At 36.8% G+C, this 26,661-nt stretch overlaps 1 protein-coding gene across 1 annotated transcript; it reads right to left on the bottom strand.

Annotated features, from left to right (window-relative positions):
• Nucleotides 1-203: 203 nt before the first annotated feature.
• zdhhc11 (zinc finger DHHC-type containing 11) lies at nt 204-25,018 on the bottom strand. Its single transcript, XM_056474627.1, has 11 exons — nt 24,776-25,018; nt 19,243-19,467; nt 15,359-15,537; nt 14,624-14,725; nt 10,765-10,889; nt 8,711-8,866; nt 6,746-6,858; nt 4,928-4,986; nt 2,122-2,173; nt 632-698; nt 204-554 (listed from the first exon to the last, which is right to left on the bottom strand). The coding sequence occupies exons 1-11, from the start codon at nt 24,782-24,784 to the stop codon at nt 346-348; spliced, it is 1,296 nt and encodes a 431-aa protein (XP_056330602.1). The 5' UTR covers nt 24,785-25,018; the 3' UTR covers nt 204-345.
• Between the last annotated feature and the right edge of the window lie 1,643 nt (nt 25,019-26,661).

Genomic DNA, 26,661 nt, shown 5'->3' with positions numbered 1-26,661 from the left:
CATGATTAATTATTTGACAGCACTAAATATTAGTAAATCCACAGATTAATTATAAATGCTGAATATTCAACAACACAAGATTATTTCAGCCAAACCTTCATGAGTTTCTTCTGCTGAACACAAAAGAAGATATTCTGAAGAATGTTGGAAACTGTCACCACTATGAAAGTCAATAGTTACAGGTTCGTAACATTCTACAAAATATCTTCTTTTGTGTTCAACAGGTAAAACAACATCTCATTAAGGTTTAAAACCAATTAGGGGTGAGTAAAAAATGAGTAAATGTTCATTTGTGTGTGAACTGTCCCTTTAAGCTCAGTCAGTGGGATCAGATCAGTGTTTGTTTTATGGCATCTTCTGTTTAAAGTGTAAATACTGCGGCTGCTCCGTCATGAGCTGCTGATGAACCAGCGCCGTGTCCATGATGGAGCTGCCCAGCGGGTCCTGCACCACCGGCCGTCCCTCCACCGGCTTCACCTCCACTCGTCCCACAGCCTGAGGCCTCTCTGTCCCACTGAGGCTCCAGACCACAGGAAGTGACATCGCAGATTCCCCTGCCAGCAGGAAACAGAGTGACGATCTGGTGCAGACACACCTATAACTGGACTCCAATAAGCATTAGGGCTCGTACCTGCAATCATCTGTGTTGCTGATTCAGAGCTGTAGCTCAGATGATGCCCTCCATTGGATTCGTCCATCTGAAATGACATGGTTTTCAACTATATATATTTATATATACACAAGTATTAATACATATTAATAAATTATATTTATATATTAAGTATTAATAAATAATTATATTATTCATATTTAAATATTATAAACAAATAATTCAATATAACTAATAAGTGTTGATAAAACATTTGTATTTGAAATCTCTCTCTCTCTCTCTCTCTCTATATATATATATATAGAGGTTTGTAACATTCTTCAAAATATCTTCTTTTGTGTTCAACAGAAAAAACAACACCTCATCAAGGTTTAAAACCAATTAGGGGTGAGTAAAAAGTGAGTAAATGTTTATTTGTGTGTGAACTGTCCCTTTAAGCTCAGTCAGTGGGATCAGATCAGTGTTTGTTTTATAGCATCTTCTCTCTCTCTCTCTCTCTCTCTCTCTCTCTCTCTCTCTCTCTCTATATATATATATATATATATATACTGTATACACAACATTTCTGTCAGGTTTTTCAAATCTAATTGGCTGATAGCCATGCAATGTTCTGCAATAACAACACTCAAACAGCTTCTTTACCCTTGTGTATTACTGTGCCCACACATAGTTACAAGCAGAGGAATAAAGTCACTAAAGTACTCCTTAAATATTTATAATTTTGGAGATTCAGCATGTCGGTGGCCATCAGCCTGTCATTGAGCAGAGCAAAGAATTTGACAGTTGACGCTCTGCCACATGATGGCGACAGAGACCACATAATACGTCCTTGGGGGAGGAAAAACTCTGTAAAATTCAAACTACAGCTGATCAAATCATTATAAAACAAGTGACTGAATGGCGGAAGAAAGTAGTTCTTCATATAAAAGAACTTTTAGACTCTCTGTGTTTGATTTTGTTTTTTATATACACAATTACGCCGTCAAACTGTTGTATAAACGCAATATCACACTCAAAGCAGTGTGATGTGGCTGTATATCGGCACTGGCCTGGGGCCTCGAGCCAATGCACGCCTCCCACCAGTGTCGATATACAGCCATATCGCACTGCTATGAGTGTGAAATTGCTCATATATATATATATAAATAATTTTAAATCAAATATATATATACACATATATATATTTTTTTTCTTTTTTTTAAATATTTCCCAAATGATGTCTAACAGAGCAAGGAAATTTTCACAGTATGTCTGATAATATTTTTTCTTAGCAGTTTTTTAATGTCAAAATTATTCATCACTTTAAGCTAATTTTTTTTCAGATAGTCTACTGATAGTCTAGACTACAGATTTTTTCAAAAGTTTTTTTCAGTCAGAATAAGTTCTTTAGTTAACAGCATCAACATTGATTCAATGCTGATTTAATATTGTATAACTCTCACATCTGTTCTTCCCTTTAAATGAGAGATGAATAGTGTTCATCAGCAGCACATGAGGTTTTGTCTGATTACCTCAGCACAGATGGGTTCTGGCATTGGTCCTCTATCTTCCAGTTTGAAGGTACTAGAGAAAAAAGAAGAAGAGAAGAACATCTGCAGCAACTACAAACCAATAAAACCGTAACTACAACCGTTTTACAATGAGATGTTCCTAGTGCGGGTGGCATGGTGGCTCAGTGGGTAGCACTGTCACCTCTCAGCAAGAAGGTTGCTGGTTCAAGTTCCGGCTGGGTCAGTTGGCGTTCCTGAGTGGAGTCTGCATGTTCTCCCAACAGTATGAAGCTGCAGGCCCGGAGACCCAACCGCACGCTCAGACCTGCTCGCTTAGACGGCTAGACCTGCACTTCCAGACCTTCCAGTGCCACCTGCTGTTTAAAAGATCGACTAACCTGAATTCAGTTGCTTCTAAATTGTAATTTAAACTATTTTTCTACTATAAAATATCACGCTATGATTGAATACATAATTATATGAAATATTAAACACACTAGATTTTGATTTAATGCATTAATTCTGTTGTATTTGTATTATCTGTATTTGTAAATAGATATTGTTCAGTTACTTCAGTATTTTCAGACATTTGTTGTTGTTTTTTATATCATTAAGGATTTATCACTGTTTCATATTGAGTTGAGGGAATGAATATTATCTTCATATACAATACATTTCTTCACATACAATAAACTATAGTACTCTGGGTAATTTTCTCACAGCAAACTTTATTTTTGTGTACTTTATCATGAGGTCCTACAAGTCAAGCTGTAAACAATGCAGAGAAAAATAATAATTGGTGTAATAATTATTTTTTACGTAGGAAATAACATCAAATAAAATAAATGCTTTACATTCTTGTTAGGGAGATTTTTCATTTCTCGAGTAAAAGAAACTGGAAATATCTGCAGCCTTTTGTGCACTGTGTTAGTGTTGGCAGAGAGCCCCTTTTTAAATTGTAATATCCATCTGGGAAAAAATACACAAAGCAAATTATTTTTGATTTAACCTAAGAGATCTCATATTGTAAATTCTATGCAGAATAACAATAATATTTCCAAAAAACGTATTTGTAATCATTACAGAACGTATTAATAACTGATAAACTGTTATTGTGTTACTGTTATTGTCTTTGATAGCACTTTCACATAGATAATACAGTATTATGTACAGTAGACCTACATAGCACAAAAATATGTTACAAATACTAATTGCGTTATATATTAAACATTTTATTTTAACATTTTTACCTTAAAGTTTGTTATTTTGCCAGAAAACATTGCTAGAAAATTGTCCCAGAATGGTACAATAATACATAAAATAAGAGCAAGCTGTAAATATCATACAATAATGCTCTTTTGACACTAATTTTGATCAAATCAAACACTGAAATAAATGTTTGTTAGTGTAATATTTTACACCACATTGATTTATGCCATAAAACCTGGTATTTTTCAGGAATCGCTTTAATAATCAATAACCTTACTGGCGTTTCTGATGTTGCTACTTGCTAGAAAGTGCTGGTCTGAGCGTGCAGTTGGGTCTCCGTACCTGCCGCTTCACCCAACCCAACAGCAGGTGGCACTGTCTGAGAAAACAGTAGGTCTGGAAGTGCAGGTCTGTGCGCGCAGGTCTGAGCGCGCAGTTGAGTCTACGGGCCTGCAGCTTCACCTTACTCTGTTCTCCCCATGTTGGCGTGGGTTTCCTAAGGGTGTTCCGGTTTCCCCCACAGTCCAAACACATGTGCTATAGGGGAATTGATGAACTAAATTGGCCGCAGTGTATGAGTGTGTAAATGAATGTTTATGGGTGTTTTCCAGTACTGGGGTGCAGCTTAAAGGGCGTCCGCTGCTTAAAACATATGCTGGACTAGTTGGCGGTTCATTCCGCTGTGGCGACCTCTGAAATAGAGACTACGAATGAATGTTCATAGTGCGTGCTTCATTGTACATGCTCAGACGGTGGACAACAGGTAATAACATTGTAAATATGTTACGGTTTTTGTACGGATCGATCGTTTTGCTTCATAAGATATTTTGCATTGATACACTTGAAGAATTATTCGCCCTCCTGTGAAATTGTTAATCATTTTCAAATATTTCCCAAGTGCTGTTTAACATTTCACAGCATTTCTATAATATTTTTCTTCTGGAGAAAGTCTTATTTCTTTTAGTTCAGCTTTATTTTAAATGATTTTTAAACAATATTATTAGCCCCTTAAGAATTGTATTTTTTTCGATTGTCAGAACAGAACAGATGGCTCAGTGGTTAGCATTGTCGTCTCACAGCAAGAAGGTTGCTGGTTTGAGTCCCGGTTCGTTGCGGTTTCCCCCACAGTCCAAACACATGGGCTATAAATGAATCGGATTAACTAAATTGGCCGTAGTGTATGAGTGTGTATTGGTGTTTCCCGGTACTAGGAAGGGCATCTGCTGCGTAAAACCTATGCCGGAATAGTAGGCGGTTCATTCCGCTGTGGCGAGCCCTGATGAATGAGGGACTAAGCCGAAGGTAAACGAATGAATGAATGTCTACAGGACAAGCCAATGTTGAGCAATGATTTGCCTAATTACTCTAGTTAAGCCTTTAAATGTCACTTTAAGCTGAATACAAGTATAATAGAAAAACAAAAGTCAAAGTTTATGTGCTGTTATCATTGCAAAAGTAAAAGAAATCAGTTATTAGAAATTAATTATTAAATCTACTATGTCTAAAAGTGTGTTTTAAAAAAATCTCTCAGATACCAGAGGACAAGAGTTTTGGCTAAAGATCCGAGGGTGAATAAATGTGTAAACTATCCCTTTAATCAAATCCATTTAAAGCTCACCAGGATCTGCTGGACAGCGGAGCGTCACAGTTCACCGGCGGCTCCTGCAACTCCAGACTCTAAGAGACCAACACAAAACACACAGATACTGTTTAAGTCAAAAGTGTTCGCACTCCTGTGAATGTTTTTTTTCTTTCTCAAATATTTCCCAAATGATGTTGAACAGATTCAGGAGTTTTTCACAGTATTTCCTATTATATTTTTTCTTCTAGAGAGAGTCTTATCTGTTTTATTTCAGCTAGATTAAAAGCAGTTTTAAACATTTTAAGGTCAATATTATTAGCCCCCTTAAGCAATATTAGTTTTGGATTATCTACAGAACAAACTACTGTAATACAATGGCTTGCCTAATTACCCTAACTTTACCCTAATTAACCTAGTTAAGCCTTTAAATGTCACTTTAAGCTGTATAGAAGTGTCTTAAAGAATATCAAGTCAAATATTATTTACTGTCATCATGACAAAGAGAAAATAAATCAGTTATTAGAGATGAGTTATTAAACTGTTATGATTAGAAATGTGTTTAATAAATCTTCTCTCTGTTAAACAGAAATTAGAGAAGAGAATTCAGGAGGGCTAATCATTCTGACTTCAACTGTACTGCACTTTAAGACGGTGCAAATATGCATAAAGCTGATGGGCGAGGTCTTGTTTTGATCAAAATCAAGCATAAAATGAGTCTGAAACTTCCTGTCTAATCCCAAGAGCTGATGAACATCGCACAATCAAATCAGGCCACACCTAAACCCAGAGGAAAATGTCTTGCAATTCAAGAAGTTCTTTTTCATTATGCATTTAATTCAATCACTGTTCAAATGATTAATATAGGGTATATGCACAGCTACTGTTTCTTCCCATACCACTAAACCTTCGGTGAGCGGGTAATCTGACTTTTTTCAGTTTTATACGGTTCTTTTTACAGCATTGATGTTGTAATGTAATTAAAATACAATCAGCTTAATAGACTTCGGCATTCATTTAGTTGCTCAAACGTAAAACAAGATGAAAAGCCATTTACACACACACGCCTGTCAGAATCAGCAGGCTAGCGGAGAAAATCCATTGAAAATACTGGGGTAAAATAAATGTTCATATTTTAAAGACATGATGGGGAAAATGTCATTTAATGCAGTGCTTCTCGTACATTCCAAGACCCACTTTATATCGGATATCACTCAGGCAGTGAATAGCGCTGATTTTTAGAGAAAACAGACCTTAAATGCTGATTTTGTAACGGCACCTGCCAGTTTATTGGCCGAAGCGCTTGGCTCAGGTTACTGAAAAATTAAAAGTCCCTCTGCATACCAATGCATATACCCTATTGTAAGCTCTCCAGAAAATGTTATATAATTTTTAAATCAGTACATTATATTTAAATTTAATTTAATAACCTTTGGTTGTAATACTAACTTTTATCAATCACTGAACTTAGAGGAAAATGTTTAGCAACTGTTTTTTTCTGTATTATGCATTCAAGTTAAATTACGGTTAAAATTATTACATTATTTTGGCTCTACAGAAAATATTTAGTGTGTATATATATATATATATATATATATATATATATATATATATATATATATATATATATATATATAGAATATATATTTACATATACATATATATAATATATTTAGATAATATTTAGTAACGCCATTTATTTATAGCGCTATTATTCCCATCACTGCATTTGTGTATGCAAAACATTTCTTTTTACAAAATATACATTATTTTTAAAGCTCATTCTAGTTATTCAGCATTTGTTGTATTTGCACTGCAGTCTTGATTCATTTCTGCTATATTTGATTGTGTTTGTACCTGTGCTGTGGCTCCATTAGATGGCAGTGCTGCAGGAACCTGCTGCTTCTCTTTGGGATTCGGTGACTGTCGTTTCCTTACAATGTACTCGTAAGTGCTGATTCCCTGAGACACTGAGACAACATACTGAATCAACACAAGGTTAGGCCTGTCACAATAATCAATATATGGACCTATCGCACAACACATGGATATGACCTATATAGAATTTTTGGTGATGCAATATATATCAGCCATACATAAAAAACAATTCTAGCTAACATTTTCATTTCTATCTCTATTGGAGGTGTTCAGATGTCAGTATGGTTAATAAAACACTGTAGTATTTACTATAAATTACTATAGTATATTCTCATGTGGGTGTCTGACAGCTGAAAATAGATCTGCTAGCAGATATTGTAGCCTCTCTTACTCTTGATCTTGCACTTTTGTGCTTAACATTTATTATATTTATTTAGGATTTGCATTTTCACATTCTGACTTCAATGCCTCATTATTAAATATTCTTAACAATAAAATTATATGTGTTCTTTAGAAGAGTGTACTTGCATTGTGATGATATTATATTATCATTCTGGCATTATACAGTGGCATAAAATGGTATTAAAATGTAAAATATTTTGGTGCAATATATCGTACAACAAAAAACAGATATTGTGACAGGCCTACACAATATTAAATCTTTCAGTCTGCGCCAGTTAAAGTCTGCAAGAAACTGAAGACGCTGAGACTTTTATTTCAGAATGATGACGTATGATGATACAGTTTTAGGGTTGTATGATACTGGAAAAATCTGACATTGGCATATTTAGTTTTGCTGCGATATATTTTGCGATATGAATATAATTTCAGCAGATGATTTAAATAGCTCTATTTGGAAAGATGTCATTCATTTAGATTGACTGGGATGATCAAAAGTCTTTTAAATCTGTATGGTTTTCTGGGAGTCAAACAGTCTTCAAGTACAGAAATCACTTTATAAATAATAATAATTATATATATATGATATTATATTGTCATTCTGGCATTATACAGTGGCATAAAACGGTGTTACAATGTCAATATTGCTTACCGCAATATATTTTGGTGCAATATATCATACAACAAAAAACAGATATTGTGACAGGCCTACACAATATTAAATCTTTCAGTCTGCACCAGTTAAAGTCTGCGAGAAACTGAAGAGATATATATATATATATATATATATATATATATATATATATATATATATATATATATATATATATATATATATATTTATTTATTTATTTATTTATTTATTTATTTATAAGTGGTTAGCACTGTCGGGCTCCATTTTTGAGCTCTCATCTTTTACTCGCAGCAAACAAACGGTTGGAGAGGCGTATCTGAGCATATTTAGTCCAATCAGAGTCATCAGAAGGACTGCCGTTCCAGAATGGAAGCTGAAGAACAGATTTTGATAACAGATTGACAAAACAAACATTTTTATTCAGCGGATTAACTTTCAGAAATTTACTGTTCATGTCCCTGTGAAATTAAATGAAAGTTTTTATTTGTTAGTGTCAGTATCTTAGTCTTAAAGCTCCAAAACAGTGATTAAATTGCACTTTAAAGATATAAATATTCAAAGCTTGCAGTTTATCACTTCCGCCTAAATGGATCAACCATTTTTTTACGTCACCTCATACTCTCAATCTTTCTCATCAAATCTTCTAACCAATCAAATGCTCTGTAGTATTATGCCCTGCCCCCTTTCACGTGCTTCTTATTTGCTTTTCATTTGATGCGCTTGAGCTCAACCACTCTCACTGCAGAGCTGTGATCAAAACAAATCGCTATTTGCTGATTTTAAAAAGGGGAGGAGCTAATCATTGTCCTCTCTTCATGTTTCAGTTGAGTTTACGTCAAATACTGAACAATAAATGCACGTTTCAAAGCACTTCATGGGACCTTTAGGACTTTAAAAGTCAGTAAACTCACGCAGGTAAATGTGGAAGCAGAGTAAATGGCAGAGCAGCAGTAGAGAAGCCAGAGCCAGAAGAGCCGTAATGAAGGACACAACCAGCAGACTGATGGAGCTCGTCTCTACTGGAGCCACAGGCAGGAAAACCAGCCACGTCCCGTTACCTTTCACAGCTGCAGAGACAGAAATCAGAAATCAGAAAGACAAATTGCTCACTATAACCTTACATAGACCCTTTCACTAGCATTTAACAGTCATCAGCATCTTGAATCCTTTTTCTTTTTGTCAAGATTGTTTATTGGTTTTTTTTACAATACAAATTTAAATACAACATACAACAAAGTAGATCTATCATCACCAAATATACTCTCCCTATACATGGCCCGAACCTCCAACCCTTTGTGCCACAAGGAAACCATGAATAAAATTAAACAAATAAAAACCAAACAACATAGAGCATCTTAAATACCTGAAAGTTCCTAATATTTAGTTTAAAAAAAAATATACATCCACCGGCCACTTTATTAGGTACACCTGTCCAACTGCTCGTTAACGCAATTTTCTAATCAGGCAATCACATGGCAGCAACTTAAGGCATTTAGGCATGTAGACATGGTCAAGACGATCTGCTGCAGTTCAAACTGAGCATCAGAATGGGAAGAAAGGGGATTTAAGTGACTTAATGAATGTGGCATGGTTGTTGGGGCCAGACGGGCTGGTCTGAGTATTTCAGAAACTGCTGATCTACTGGGATTTTCATGCACATCCACCTCTAGGGTTTACAGAGAATGATCTGAAAAAGAGGAAATATCCACATATTCTCCATCCCTTTATGACCACAGTGTACTCTCCTTCTGATGGCTACTTCTAGCAGGATAACGCACCATGTCATAAAGCGTGAACAGTACTCAAATTGCCTCCACAGTCACCAGATCTCAATCCAATAGAGCACCTTTGGGATGTGGTGGAACGGGAGATTCGCATCATGGATGTGCAGCCGACAAATCTGCACTGAGTGATGCTATCATGTAAATATGGAGCAAAATCTCTGAGGAATATTTCCAGTAGCTTGTTGAATCGATGCCATGAAGGATTAAGGCAGTTCTGAAGGCAAAATGAGGCCATACCCAGTACTAGTAAGGTGTACCTAATAAAGTGGCCGGTGAGTGTATATACATTTATAAAGCTATACTTTTGTATTGTATTATCTTTGCATAAAATTACACACACACACACACACACACACGCACGCACGCACGCACGCACGCACGCACGCATGCACACCACACACAGACACAAACGAATTATAGCTTACGCGATGTGTTTTTATTGCAGTGTGTACGGTGCAGTGTTGCCAACTATTTTCAATGGAAAGGTGCCAGGCTCTGCTCAAAAAGTCGCTAAATGTCACTAGATTACATCATAAGCCAATTTGCATTTTACTGACATCATCCCACCCAAACCTGTTTCTGTTTGTTTAGTAGTCTGCGTTTTAATAAAGTGGTATTAATGTTAACACTATGCTTTTAATCTGCATTCATTTTTCTTCTCATTAATTTGTGCAAAATGTTTAGGATATACCAACAGTATGTTAATGATGTCAACTCTGTTACTGTGCTATTTGCATACATTTCTCATTCACCTTTTAAAAACAATAACGTGATAAATGCATAAAATTGTATTTTAGACATGCCATGTGCAGTCTAGTTCGAGGTTAGCATCTTGTGCTAAAGCAGGAAAAATGTCAACTCTGTTACTGTCAACTCTGTTACTGGTTTAATTACAAAATAAGTAACAGAATCAAATGTTCCCTATCAGATTTAAGCATTTTGCATTATTAAGAATGCATTCAGTTAAGTGTAAATTACACATGTGTTGTATATTATTCCAGTTTAAGGAAAATGAATTAAAAATGCTTGAAATGCACCTACAATTCTAGAATGAATGTTTATATGGAAACGATAATGACGGCATTTGTAAACCCATTTTCAAAATGATGCATTTTCAGTCTCCAAAATGCCACTATTGAGTAAATGAACGAACAAACGATGATGTGCAAACAGCCGCTTACTCTGAAACTGTGGTGCCGTTCGCAGGACTGCCGGATTGACATAGTGCTCGATGAAGACAAACAGAACCAGGGGAAAGAGGAGGATCACGCCGATCACAGCAGATGAGACGGCGGTGAAAAAGAACCTGGAAATACAGATGCCGGCATAACATTTTCTTTAAAATTGCTGAAGCTATAATGATGATATAAGGTATTATCACGGTATTGATCTAACATGTAAAAAAGGTTACTTTAAAGATGACCTGTTATGCCCTTTTTTACAAGATGTACGTCCCTAGAGTGTCTGCCTGAAGTTTCAGCTCATTATAGCTGAGAAATAATGTTTTCTTACTCTCTGAAACTGACCCTTTTAGGCTTTGATCCTAATTGTGGTGTTTTGGTGACTGTCGCTTTAAATTCAAATGAGGTTGTGCTCTTTTCAAAAGTGGGCGGAGCTACAAATGTGTCAGCATAGTGACTGCTTCTCACTCAGGGCTGTTTATGCTAATGAGGGAGAGACGGTCACTTGTGGGCGGGGCTTTTCCCCTCTGATGACACGTACAAAGGGAGAATGTCAATCAAAGTGTTTCTGCAGACTGTTTATATCAAGTCTGATTACAACAAATACAATTAATTCATTTTTATCATTAGAAGCTGGTTATATTCACACTCTGTTGTCACACAACTGTGTTTAAACCCCTTATAAAATTGATTTTTGCATAATAGGTGCCCTTTAACAGTTTAAATAACATTTTATAATAAAGTCTCATTAGTAAATGTTCATTAATGGATTAAAATCAACAACGAGAAAAGGCCAAATTTATTACGGTAACTATGAATCACTTAGTAAAAAAACAACCACTGAATTTCATCAGTTATTAAAGGGAACATAGTTTACCTCTTTTTTATGATTTAATATTAACATTATGGTTCTTATATTATTATTATGAGTGTGCCAGTTTAGCTTCAGTTTAAAACACAATTCAGATTTTTTATTATAATGTCTTAAAAAGTGTCATGTTGGGGGCGTGTCCACAGCTAGCTGATTTAGGGGTGTGTTGCTTCACATGTAAATTAGTTTCGGCTTCCCGCCAATGTAACAAGGGGGCGGGGCCATGAGCTCACCCGCTCTGCGTTTGCAACAGAGTCTGACAGGCAGACGGAGGAGAGAGAGGGTCGTACATGTACGACTCGGACACAGACCAAGCAGAGAGTACAAAATCATTTGTGTCTTTGTACAGTTTTACAGCCAACTGTGTGCTAGTTTCAAGTGCCGAACATGTACACAGAGACTAATAACCACACACACTGAATTAACTTTGACTGAGGCACCGGATGAGCCGCTCGAAGCCGCGACACGGCACACCAGACACTCTCTGTGGCGCGGCAGAAGCATGAAGTGTCCCGAATCGTCGCGCCACGCATTTTTGAATTCTAAACATAGGTTTCTGCAGCGGTCCTGCGGCGCCCAGCCGTCGACTTGAGTGTACCCTGATAGAAACCTATGTTTAGAAGTTCTAAAACGCATGCTAGTTAAGATCACAGGGAGCTTCTGGGATCGCGAGAAATGCAAACGGCTGAAGTATAAGGTAGACTCAATGAGAAGTACACATGTTTGCAAACCTACCTAAAGATACAACCAATAATTCTGATTAGAGCGATAATGTGGAGAATATTGATCTTGTGTTGAGCCCAATTAGCCTTGCATCTAAAAATAGAGCTAGCGTGTTCCTTTAGTGATATCGCTTCGACTCACGCTGAAAATGGCGGACGTGAATTAACAAACTGAGGATATGATGACGCGCCTGTCAATCAATATTGGTGGGCGGGGGGACCGCTCTCCTACGTAAAGTTGCGGTCGATCTGAAAACAGCTCCAATTGGTCCACCGTTTTTATGTTGTTAAATTGAAAAAAAAAGCACTGGGTGTGTTTTTATCACACCAATATGACGCTCTATACACCATACACGCACATATGTCTGTCCAAACAGCTTGAAAAGTAGATTTTTTACCATAGGTGCCCTTTAACATTTACTACAACTATTGACTTGTAATGAGATTACGACTGAACTTAACACATTATTAGGCAGTATCTAAACACCTAACATCAGGTAAGATTAATAAATGCTTCTGTGGTTTTCTTTGTGAGTTTAGTTAAATTAACTAATGTTAAATATGTTTACACAGTGTTAACATATAATATCCCTATAATTAGACATAGTATTTTCAATCAATACTTCAGCATGTATTAGGCCAGATTAACATGTGAAAATATCAATATTAAAAAATGTAATAATTCATTCATTCATTTTCTTGTCGGCTTAGTCCCTTTATTAATCAGGTGTCGCCACAGCGGAATGAACCGCCAACTTATCCAGCATATGTTTTACACAACGGATGCCCTTCCAGCTGCAACCCACCACTGGGAAACATCCATACAATCTCATTCACACACATACACTAAGGACAATTTCAGCTTACCCAATTCACCTATAGCGCATGTCTTTGGACTGTGGGGGAAACTGGAGCACCCGGAGGAAACCCACGCCAACACGGGGAGAACATGCAAACTCCACACAGAAATGCCAACTGACCCAGCCGAGGCTCGAACCAGCGACCTTCTTGCAGCGCTATCCACTGCATCGCCGTAATAATAATAATAATAATAATAATAATGTAATAAATAATATTTAAATTTTTAAAATAATATACATGGGGGCAACGCAGTGGCGCAGTACGTAGTGCTGTTGCCTCACAGCAAGAAGGTCGCTGGTTCGAGCCTCGGCTGGGTCAGTTGGCGTTTCTGTGTGGAGTTTGCATGTTCTTCCTGCGTTCGCGTGGGTTTCCTCCGGGTGCTCCAGTTTCCCCCACAGTCCAAAGACATGGTACAGGTTAATTGTGTAGGCTAAATTGTCTGTAGTGCGTGTGTGAATAAGTGTGTATGTGTTTCCCATTGATGGGTTGCAGCTGGAAGGGCATATGCTGCATAAAACAAATGCTGGATGAGTTGGTGGTTCATTCCACTGTGGCGACCCCAGATTAATAAAGGGAAAGCCGAAAAGAAAATGAATGAATAATATACATTCACCAGCCACTTTACTAGGTACATTTATCCAGCTGCTCGTTAACGCAAATTTCTAATCAGCCAATCACATGGCAGCAACTCAATGCATTTAGGCATGTAGACATGGTCAAGACGATCTGCTGCAGTTCAAACTGAGCATCAGAATGGGGAAGAAAGGGGGTTTAAGTGACTTTGAACGTGGCATGGTTGTTGGTGCCAGACGGGCTGGTCTGAGTATTTCAGAAACTGCTGATCTACTGAGATTTTCACGCACAACCATCTCTAAGGTTTACAGAGAATGGTCTGAAAAAGAGAAAATATGCAGTGAGCGGCAGTTTTGTGTTAGGGTTAGGGTTATTTTACTGTTACTTTTAAGGCAACGGGGTCACTTTTTTAATAAGTAAAATAACTATTCGGTTTTTACAGTGTAACCTTCTGTCAGTTAGTAAATTATATATATATATATATATGAGAGAGACCTGCTTTGTTTACCAAACAAGTAGATCTAATCAGATTTGAATCGTAAATAAAATCAAATAAAAGTTTAAAAGTTATTTTTATTTCATGCTTTAGGTTTTTAGTTATGATACTCCAAAAATCATTCTGCATAAATCTGCAAATTTACTATTATTATTAATTTTTTTAATACAAAATTCTGCCTAGAATTAGCGATTGTTTTTGTCAAGGCCAGACGGCAGATTCTGTCTGGCCCTGGTTATTGAATATCAGCATACTGTATGTCTATTGCAGAAAGTAAGCTATGCAAATGCTGCTTCTACATGCGTGTTATCAAATGACACTTTTTCTTCAGCGCACCAGTAGTTTCTTCCTCCCACACAGTTGTTCAGCCATTTGCAGTGATGGTCAAAGTTTGCGATGCATTTGTTGCATGTGCTGCAGTGTTTGGCTTTAGGGCTCCTGTGGAAACACACACATGTTTAATCAAGACATTTATATGGACCAAAGACTGTATCGTGAAGAAACAGATAGCGAATGTCAAATTAAGTTGTGGAAAATTAATTTAATTTCAATGATCTGACAAACATCTTCTGGTTGAGTTTGAATCACTTGAGATCTGCATATGCGTCACTTGAAAACAAAAAATACTATTAAAAAATTTATTAAATCAACTTAATTCATTCATTTTCCTTCAGTTTAGTCTCTGTTTCAGAGGTCGCCACAGCGGAATGAACCACCAACTATTCCAGCATATGTTTTACGCAAAGGATGCCCTTACAACCGCAACCCAGTACTGGAAAACACACTCATTCACACACACACACTCATACACTATGGACAATTTAGTTCATGTGTTCCCCTATAGCGCATGTATTTGGACTGTGGGGGAAAACCTTGAGCACCCAGAAGAAACCCACGTCAACACGGGGAGAACATGCAAACTCCACACAGAAATGCCAACTGGCCCAGCTGGGACTCGAACCAGCGACCTTCTTGCTGCGAGACCACAGTGTTAACCACTGAGCCACCGTGCTACCCATATCAGCAAATATTCCCCACTTAAAAAGGTATTATTTGAGCTACTGCACGTACACGTCCACCTCACAAAGGGTGCAGTGCAGATTGTCAATCACGTGAGGATGTTTGGTGTTGTCGAATGTTGGCATAGGACTGGAATAATCCTTCCTCCTCCGAACATTTACATCCGCAGGGTCGATTGTTACAGCCGTCACATGACTGAACAAATGCAGAACAAACGCCGAGCCAATCAACTGTACAGCAGGAGTGAAGGGTCAACAACAAAACAAGCAGTGCTGGCTTTAATGAGCCACAAAGTGATTATTTACTGCAGTGAAATGACTTATTTGTAATAAATTATTATGTAATATCTCTGTGTAAAGAACCAGCTGATTTTATATCGTCCCACTTATTAATTATATATTTTTATTTACTAATTTTATTCATATCAAAGACTATCGAATACACAAGACATGCCACTCGTATTGTTTTGAATAGGGGAAAAGTGTAACAGTCAATATGGCGAATGAAGCCCCGCCTAGTTGTACAGGAGCCAATCAATGACTTATTTGCTGAAAAAGTCTTCAGGGGTTTATTTTTAAGTCATTTAATTAGTTACTTAAAACGTTCTTGTCTTAAATACTGTAAACAAATTCAACAGTTCTGTATAAATCAATAAATAAATCATAAAATTAATAGGAGTTAATTTCAATGATCCGAGAAACATCTTCTGGTTGGGTTTGCATATGATTTGAATCCTTTGAGATCTGCATATGCATCACTTGAAAACAAAAATTGGATAATAACTATTAAAAAATGTATTAAATCAACTTCAAACTATTTATATTGCACATTTAACTGCAAGTTTTAGATGTTTATATCAGGTTTATATCTTCTAAATATGAATTTTGGCGCTGTTTCGGAGCGCACTAGCTTATAGATATCCTTACACTGATACTAACCTCTTCAAAAGCTTTATTTTAATTCCACAGGACATTTAAATCGTTCAAATAATGCCTAATGCATCAATGCATTCCTTTAATAATGTTAATGAGGCTTAACATGGATTAATTTGATCATAAATTATTATAAACCCTCTCCGTTTGGCTGTGCAGTGCACTATTCTGAGCTTGTGAATGTCTGTGGTGTTTAAATGTTTTAATTGTGATGCATCTGGTGTTGCTGCAGTCTTGTCACGTCGTGTGTTGTTAGGACACTGAGGAGTGTGTGACTGACTGCATCCTCCAATTAGCTGCAGAAACACACACTGCTTACATCAGCCTGTAATTGAGCTCAAGCTGATGACAGTCTGAACAGCGCTTCAGTCCACAGAGATGCATCTCTCAGCATGGCCTACAAAATACTGCTTCTGTTAGTTAGTTCATTCGTTAGACCGATTCGAATCAACTCCTGAGTGATTCATTTCAGAATGGCTCATATGAGTCACATGATCTTGAACTGGACAAACTGGTTGTATGTTGTATAAAAAATGCAGTATAAATTTGTGTTTGAATAAAAAAAATCTAAGCTTAAAAGGCAATTTGCTTTTGTCTAGATGAAGTGTGTGGGACAATTATATTTCTTAAGACATTTAATTTAATTTTTTTTTAATTATTATTTAAAAAAATATGATTATTTTGTAAAAAAAAAAAATTTGTTCAACTTTTAATTACATTTTTTACAGTGTTAACATGCTTTTCTGACAACAAAAACTCTAACATTTTGATTATTAATCAAATTTGCTTGTTTTTCAACAGATGCTGCTGAGGTCAAGTTGCAACTGGTACATTATTAGTTAGGAGGCTCATTGTTGTTTGACTTATTGATCATATTTTTATCACAATACAGAATTTAAAATGTATAAATGTAAAAAGAGGTGCTACACTGTTAAAAATGCGCAATTATTTTTATAATTGTAATTTAACTAATTTTTATGCACTTGAATCTTGCATAACTTGTAAAATATAAATTATTGTGATGAGATTTATTAATAAAAATAATCAAAATATTAATATATTCTACGATAGAATATAGAAATAATACTGAATGCGGAAATGGCATTAAAATGCTGTAAGTGTAGATTAGATTAGATTATTTCAGAAATTATTATGTAATATCTCTGTATAAAGAACCAGCTGATATTATACTGTCCCACCTATTAATTATATATTTTTAATAAAAAATTAAAAAAAAAAAATAAAATAAAAATTATGTATTTTTATTTATTTATTTTATTCATATCAAAGACTATATAATACACAAGACTTGTCACTCATATAGTTTAAATGGGGAAAAATGTCAATATGGTGAATGAAGCCCCGCCTAATTGTACAGGAGCCACTTATCGATTGTTATAGACTGACGTTTCTCCGGGGAGAAGCTTGGATCAGACGTGTGCTTTTACGACAGTTTTTTGTGGTCAACAAAGGCACTGGAATCTCAGCGAATATTTGCTTTATAGACATAAGAAATATATCCACATTAAGCTTGAAATCTGTACTTTTATATAAACCAACTACACCTGAAAACAAAGTTTTTTGGTCTTGTAATCTACATGAAACGAACGTGAGGTACAGTCCTGTCAAGCGCACATCACATGACAGCAGTAACTACTCAAACACCCACAAACTTGTAAACAAAGAGTCACTGTCATTTCTGGAGGAGATTCATTTGTGGATTACTTCGGAAAAGCAGCGCGATCTGACAAAGCATTATCCAGAGGATGATAACATGTAGAATGGCCATAAATGAGGTTGGTGTCGTGATCTCGTTTCTTTCGAGTGCGCATGCGCATTAGCTTGGGCAACCTGAAAATATGCCGATTTTGTTTGATTTGGATGTTTAGAAACTAATCTTGTGAGACGGTTGTTGTTTAATCTTATTGGTGATTCCAAATATGTAATGAAATCGTTAGCTTGACAAACAGTTTTGGAGAATTTGATGTTTCCCCATTCAGACAGAATGCTTAAGCATTCAAGAGCCGTTTCAAGGATGGCTGCCGAGTGAAATGACTTGCCTTAAAGGGACTTTGTTTATATCTCACTTTATATTATATATTATTATAGTAACTATTATAGTTACTAGCACTTTAACGAAACATAAATCTTGCAGAAAGAAATAATGTTCTGAACAAAGACTGGATGGATTAAAATCAAGTACTCCAGAGAGCCCTATAATAATTTTATTTAATTACCAATTGTATCGCTAATTACCGCCGTATATTTTTCCCCAATTTCTGATTTTTTTCAACACATTTCTAAACAGAATAGTTTTAATAACTCATAATAAAACTTAAGAACTGATTTCTTTTATGTTAGCCATGATGACAGCACATAATATTTGTCTAGATATTGTTCAAGATACTAGTATTCAGCTTAAAGCAGGGGTGTCCAAACTCGGTCCTGGAGGGCCGGTGTCCTGCATAGTTTAGCTCCTACTTTCTTCAACACATCTTCCTGAAAGTTTCTATTATATCTAGAAAGAGCTTGATTAGCTGGTTAAGGTGTGTTTAATAGGGGTTGGATCTAAAACATGATGAACACCGGCCCTCCAGGACCGAGTTTGGGCACCCCTGGCTTAAAGTGACATTTAAAGGCTTAACTAGGTTAATTAGGGTAAAGTTAGGGTAATTATGCAAGTCATTTTATAACAGTGGTTTGTTCAGTAGACAATCCAAAATAAATATTGCTTAAGGGGGGTAATAATATTGATAATAAATAAAATGGGTTTAAAAAAATAAAAACTGCTTTTATTCTAGCTGAAATAAAACAGATAGGACTTCCTCTAGAAGAAAAAATATTATAGGAAATACTGTGAAAATTTCCTGAATCTGTTCAACATCATTTGGGAAATATTTAAAAAATTCACAGGAAGGCGAATAATTCTGACTTCAACACACAAAGCTGTGTGTGACACATGAAGTGTTTTCTGTTTGTTTGTGGATTGTTTGTAAAGGATACAGCATAAGCTGCGTAGCTCCATGGCGCTGGCAGCAGAGGAACGTAAATGCCAAAAGCCACGATGGCCATGAAGCTGTAGATCAACAAGGCGATGAACTGGAAACTGTGCAGCGGCAAAGACCAGCCGTTGATCCTGGAGTGAATCGGAGGAGCGACCAGTTCACTACTGCTGCCCGCAGCATTGTGGGGCGCCGTCCGTCTGCGGTGACGACCGAAGCAGTTCAGCTGAGACAGAACACAAGAAACATTTATACGACAGACATTGTGATATAAATGACAGCTACATAATGTATCGAAAAATTGTCTTTATTGCGATAATAGTTAATACGTAAATGTTATGTTCCATCCATTTAACATCTAAACTAGTAACAATAGTATATGCAATATTGCAGAGAGAGGTGTGATAGATATATATGTATTAGATCTGCATTTGTGTCTTGCGTGCATCTTTTGTTTCTTTAGACCCACCTCCCCAGTAGGTGCTGTTCTGCTATTGGCTAGAGCAGCCCTGAACAGCTGAAAATGATAACAGCATTGCATATTTTGACAATATCATGAAGCCCAAATATGAATAAAATTTCAACAAATGACTTGAATAGCACTTTAGTTTTCTTAATCTTATAAATAGTTCAAATTAAATAAAAAAAATTTAAATCTGCAAATGTTATAATTTATTTCTCTCTAATGCTAATGCTCTACTTCCTTAAAGTAGTAAGGTTGTAAGTTTGACACCCAGTGGTTGAACTAGGTACTGCACTCCTGGATCAAAACAAACGCAAGCGCAGGTTGCCAGATTGAGGACAGGAGCGAGTGATTTAAACAGTGTTCTGAATAAAAGCAACGGCACCCGATAGAAGGAATATTCTCCATATTAAAAGGAGTTTTTGTCCTAACCAACACCTCGAATTGATATATTAGAAATGGCTTCTGTTTCTCACAGGTGAACAACAGAAAACTTGATGACATGATCACCTCAGGTAAACCTCATGTGCTTTATTCAGTGTTAAATGCTAACAATGTGAGTTTGAAGCCATTTTACATCACATTTATTGCCATATACTGAAAGCAGCAGCAGATAGTTCACCTCAGATCTGGAAAATAAACCGTTTAAAATTGAACTTCAGAACTAAACACATATCAGTGATTCAGCATCTACATTTAATAATGTTAAAGAGGTTTAACATGTGTTAAATAGATTATAAACCTTACCATATCGTGAGTGAGTGCATATTCTGTGCTTCTGAATGGCTATATTTACATTTCTGTCGTGTTTCGTCTGGTGCAAACAGCCAAATTGCTCATCACTGCGTATCTCATCACGAAGCATGTTGTTAGGACGCGCGGTTACAATGTAACCTGCTCACAGGGTTAGGTCAATAGACAATGCCATCGTCCATCGCCGATGACATCACGATGCTGAGCCGGCATCAATTCAATTCAATTCACTTTTATTTGTATAGCGCTTGTACAAAGTAGATTGTGTCAAAGCAGCTTCACATAGAAGATCATAGTAAATTAAAACAGTGTCAGTTCAGTTATCAGAGTTTAATGTCAGTTTTGTTTAGCTCAGTTCAGTGTGGTGTAATATTCACTGCTGAGAGTCCAAACACTGAAGAGCAAATCCATTGATGGGCATGGGTCACAATCCTCCGCTCCGCCCCGTATCAACAGCAACCCACCTCACGAAAAATACACACTGAGCCCCTGTTTACACTAATACGTCTTCATTTTAAAATGCCATTTTAGAACGAAAACGATCCACGTCCACACTGCCGTTTCAGTTAGCATTTCAGAAAAGCTCTCCTTCCACACTATTCCGCTGAAAACGCACATCACATGACCACACACACACACACACACACACACACACACACATGTACTGCAACATACGTGAGCACATCTGAGCTCCAGCAATCAGTGGGTGCTTTGAGCACAAAACCCCAGAGAGCAGTGCACGTCGGACAGTTTATCAAGGATGTACCGCTGGATGGCGTCTCACTATAGTTGTTAATGGTGATATTTAATTCATCTCGTCTCTATCTAATGACTCTTCAGTCTTTTGAATCTATCAGGTAACGCTTGTACTTAGTAATTTTAGTGAAAACCTCAGATACTGTTGGTTGGTTGATTCCTGTTGATTGGGCACTTTTTTTACCAACCAAGTTTGTCGACACCAATATAAAGACACAGATCACTCTGCCTGTTCATGCCAGAGTCCTGCGGAAAAAGTGATTTTCAGGTGCTAATCTGTGTGTAACTTATGTTTATTTATTTATGGTTTGGTTATGGGTAAAACAAAGATCATGCGTGTCAGGTAGTTTAAACGGTAGGCTACAAATAATTAATTCATTATGAATTAATGAATTATTCATAAATAATTAATTTACCGCCGCCTACGATGATGATGGCATCGTCCATTGCGATGTTTCACATTAGACATCGTATGATGCCAAATTGGTGGACATCGCCCAACCCTACCTGCTCACCTAATGTTTCGTAATATTCGTAATCGTAATATTTATATCATTTGCTAATTAATAACTTCATGTGGAACTGAATCATTTTGGATTCTGCTACTGTCCACCGGAGGTCGCATTTCGGTCACGGACGGATGCATTCAGAGCCTTTCTGAATGAATGAATGAAATACGCTGTTTTCCACCAAGGCAACCCGGGTGCTGAAATATAATTGGCTAAACTGGCATTGGGCAGGTTAAACATACCAAAACAAAGACAGCCGTTCTGGCACGGAAACACATTTTCTAAGCAGAATATCTGACTTCAGCCTTGTTTTTCAGATAAACAAGAATGTTTACTTAGCATGTTTCTGAAATATCTGCAAACATATTATGCTATATTTATCCTTTAGAACAGTCAAAAACTTACAGCACCTTTAAAGGCAGGTCATATGTATTTTCAAGATATATTTGGAGTTAATAACGTCGCTGTCCTTCAGTGTAAACAGTCTACAAAGTTGTAAAGATATTGTCTCTCAGAAGAAAGTCCACTTGAAGAGTCTTCTACTGATCTACATCAACAAGATCATAGTAACTCATTTGCATAATCCCCACCTGGAAACATACAAACACTGAAATAGGCATTTAATTTCTGACAGAAAAACCAATCACAACAGACTTGGCCAGCTGACCAATCAGACTGATTATGATTAAACTTTGCGAATAATTCACAAATGTGTTCTGAACTGTGCTGCTGCTCAAGTCTAAAACCCTTTTTGACATTGACAATCTTGTGGCGTGATTATTGCACACGCACACATTGCATTGTTGATGGTGAAACTATATATTGGGCAGCACTAATTCAGCTCGAGTACAGGTATCAATGAAAATGCAGAATAATGTGCATGAAGCGTTGTGCTTTGAGTCTCTTCAAGCTGCTACAACAATGAAACATTTTAAAAGACTCTGCCTGACATCATCATGTTGGATGGACAAAGCACTCACTGTCGAGTTTCGACCTTGGATTACAGTCAAAATCCTCAACTTGAATAAAACACAATTTAATACAACTCCCGAGCTGTTACAAGGGATAGCTCACGCAAAAATGAACATTTCCTCATTGTTTCCTCACATTTAAGTGGTTCTAAACCTTTTTTCTTCTGTTAAACACAAATAGGATATTCGACTCCTATAGACTGTTATGCACTTATTATCATCACACAGCCAACTACAACACCTTAGCAAATGACACATAAACAGTATTGTTGTTTCTAAATGACGTTACATCTATTAAAAAGCATTTCTGGTAATTAAAGTGAAGGTGGAATAAGAAAGGTGGCATGGTGGCTCAGTGGTTAGCACTGTCGCCTCACAGCAAAAAGGTTACTGGTTTGAGTCCTGGCTGGGCCAGTTGGCTTTTCTGTGTGGAGTTTGCATGTTCTCCCCGTGTTGGTGTAGGTTTCCCCCCAGTCCAAATGAGTGTGTATGCATGTTTCCCAGTACTGGGTTGCAGCTGGAAGGGCATCCGCTGCGTAAAACATATCCTGGATAAGTTCATTCCGCTGTGGCGACCCCCCTGATTGATAAAGGGACTAAGCCGAAAATAGAAAATGAATGAATTTATATATGAAAATGCCAACCGAAATGCAGAAATGCCAACTGACCCAGCCAAGGCTCGAACCAGCGACCTTCTTGCTGTGAGGCAATTGTGCTACCCATTGCGCCACCATGATGCCACACACACACATATACATACACACACACATATATATATGTGTTATATATATATGTATAAACGCCACATACTTTCACATTACTTTCCGTAAAATTTAGTTACTTTTTTAAAAAGTGATTTTAGATTGTAACATATTTATTTTATCCCAACACTCTGTGTTTGTGTATATATTTATTATTTATAAAAGTAATTTTAATAAACCACAAGTAACATTCAATGGTTTATCTGATGAGTCCCAGCTGGCACAGGACATCAACGGGACATCAGATTGATGTTGTATGTTGTCGTGGAGACGTTGCATTTTGTTTTAAAATGAAAACTGGGTTGATGTCGAACCCAACGTCAGGCCGACATGAATGTCAAACCTAAAATCAACCAAATATCAATGTCTAATGATGTTGCAGCTTGACGCTGTGTGGATGTTACCACTATGACGTCTATCAGACGTAGGATTTTGGTTGCCATACCAGACGAATAAATGTCAGTATTTGACATCAATATGATGCTGGATTTTGGTCACTTTCCAACACAACCAAATATCAACATCATATGACGTCGTCATTGGACGTCAAAATAATGTACTTTGATGCTGGCTAGACATTATATTTTGGTTGCCTGGCATCATGACCTAAATCTAACCTAATATTAACGTCTTATGACGTTGTGTACCTGCTGGGGTATTTCAATAAATGCCCTTTAATGATAAAAATTAATACATGCTCCCTTGGCAACAAACTTAAGTATATTTTAGATTAAGAACTAAATTAAAAACTAACAAAATATTAAAAAAACTGAACAATATTACTAATAAAACTGAAAATAAATCATTTAAAACAACACATTTACCAACAAGCAGTTCTTACAAACCACATCAGCCTTACACAAACCTCAGATTTTTCTTATCTATTTCAGACTTTTAGCTTCAAACATTTTGCACGTAATTCAGACAAACCAGAATGCAAATAGCCTACACAAGTAGTGGCTGAACTTGTCCTTCTCACAGACTGAACTCCTGCTGGGCTTTTCCTGTTAAACATGAACAGAATGATTGTTGCCTAGCAAAAGTAATCATAAATGAAGAACTCAGAATTCAGAGAACTGGAACATCCATTAATGAGCAACTTCCACTAAACAACTTCATCCAGGAAACTCTTCTGCTATCAATAACAACGCTAACATTTAACGTTATAGTATTAATTAGCATAATTAAATTAGCGTTTCACACTCTTTCGAACTTTCCAACAGCATTATTTCGACGAATATTAATATCTAAAACACCTAGCGCTGTAATTTCGACAAATTTAAAACATTAAGAAGTGGAGGTAATAATCAAAATCACTTACATTCGTCATTGAAGGGTTTCCAGCAGTGTTTTGTGGACCGACATCTGCTGTGTATCATCTGGATCTCCTGGAGACAGTTTGCTGATCCATTGATTTCTGAATGACAGTCCGATTTAAAGGCGCTATCCAGCCACAAAACGGCTCATTTCGTATATTTAGTCTCATATATGATGTCAAATCGTTATAATGTTTGATATTCGTCAAGATATTTAGCTAAAATATCTTCTCAAGCGTGTGCGCTGTATGCGTTAGACTTCAGCCGGAGAAAATATGAACGGTGAAAACACAACTGTTGAATATTAATTAGGTCACACTCTGCTGGCGTCCAATCGCGCGCGGCAGCTCATGAATATTAATTAAGTCACGCTGACGTTGGTTAATATCTTTGAAGCAGCTCATGAATATACAGTTTCAGAATTGTACGACTCGAAGCGTTTAAAAATACACAAGTGTAATTAAATTTATATATATATATATTTTTTAAATAAATGTGATGGTTATACGGTTAAAATACATATAAACAACGCAGATAAAACAATTTTATTAAAAGATTAGCATAATACATCTATAAAGTCTAACTTTGACTGTAATTTGATATGGAAATGCTCAAACAATGTCAAAATGAGCTACTAGAGAACATGGAAGTTCTCAGAGGAGGATTGTAACTGTTACCTGGTTACCACTAGAAAATGCAAAGCCAGATGCAAATGAGATCTCTATGAATGAGGTACAAAGACATGAGTTTTACACTGTTTTAAATGGTAGACAACTATGCAGAATAACTTTAATTATTCCCACTGGTTGTCTTAATACCCATCCCCCCTAGAGAATTTGCTTTTGTATTCAATGCCATACCATATGGAGTTATTAGGTTATACCAAGGCATAGTTGTTTTTCCTCCTTTAGACCCTTCTACTACAATGGTAGGAATATGGTTTCTCGCCAACCTCTTCAAACAAATCAATACAATCTTTATTTCTTATTGGAAGTGTATCAGTTCCAAATGCTATTTTGTATTGGAACTATTTTGTTCATAATTCATTCATTTTCTTTTCGGCTTAGTCCCTTTATTAATCAGAGGTCACCGCAATGGAATGAACCGTCAACTATTCCAGCATATGTTTTACGCAGCGGATGCACTTCCAGCTGCAACCCATCACTGGGAAACACCCAAACACACTCATTCACAGACACATACACTACAGAAAATTTAGCTTACCCAATTCACCTATAGCGCATGTCTTTGGACTTGTGGGGGAAACCGGAGCATCCGGAGGAAACCCGTGCCAACACGGGGGAGAACATGCAAACACCACACAGAAATGCCAACTGACCCAGCCGGGGCTCGAACCAGCGACCTTCTTACTGTGAGGCGATCGTGCTACCCACTGCGCCGGCCAGACAATATTTAATTGGACGAACATTTTTTAGTTTTATGCCTTACTCAGAATATAAAAACACATAAATACATTTAGATCATTCACTTTAAAGGGCACCTATGGTAAAAAAAATCTACTTTTCAAGCTGTTTGGACAGACATATGTGCATGTATGGTGTATAGAGCGTCATATTGGGGTGATATAAACACACCCAGTGCTTTTTTTTCAATTTAACAACATAAAAAACGATGGTCCAATTGGAGCGGTTTTCAAATCGACCGCAACTTTACGTAGGAGAGCGGTCCCCGCGCCCACCAATATTGATTGACAGGCGCGTCATCATATCCTCAGTTTGTTGATTCACGTCCGCCATTTTCAGCGTGAGTCGAAGCGATATCACTAAAGGAACACGCTAGCTCTATTTTTAGATTAAGGCTCATTGGGCTCAACACAAGATCAATATTCTCCACATGATCGCTCTAATCGGAATTATTGGTTGTATCTTTA

Source organism: Danio aesculapii, chromosome 16 (assembly GCF_903798145.1).
Source record: "Danio aesculapii chromosome 16, fDanAes4.1, whole genome shotgun sequence".
Classification (NCBI taxonomy): Eukaryota; Metazoa; Chordata; class Actinopteri; order Cypriniformes; family Danionidae; genus Danio; species Danio aesculapii.
Note: the sequence above shows the minus strand (reverse complement) of the source record. Positions and strands in the feature narration are given on the sequence as shown.

Bases quoted from the DNA above. Each gene is read 5' to 3' on its own strand.
- zdhhc11 (XM_056474627.1), bottom strand. The intron at 10,890-14,623 runs GTGCGCTGAAGA...CTGTATTTCCAG, and splicing joins GTGGGAGGAAGAAACTACTG to GTTCTTTTTCACCGCCGTCT. The intron at 8,867-10,764 runs GTAAGCGGCTGT...CTGTCTCTGCAG, and splicing joins AACGGCACCACAGTTTCAGA to CTGTGAAAGGTAACGGGACG.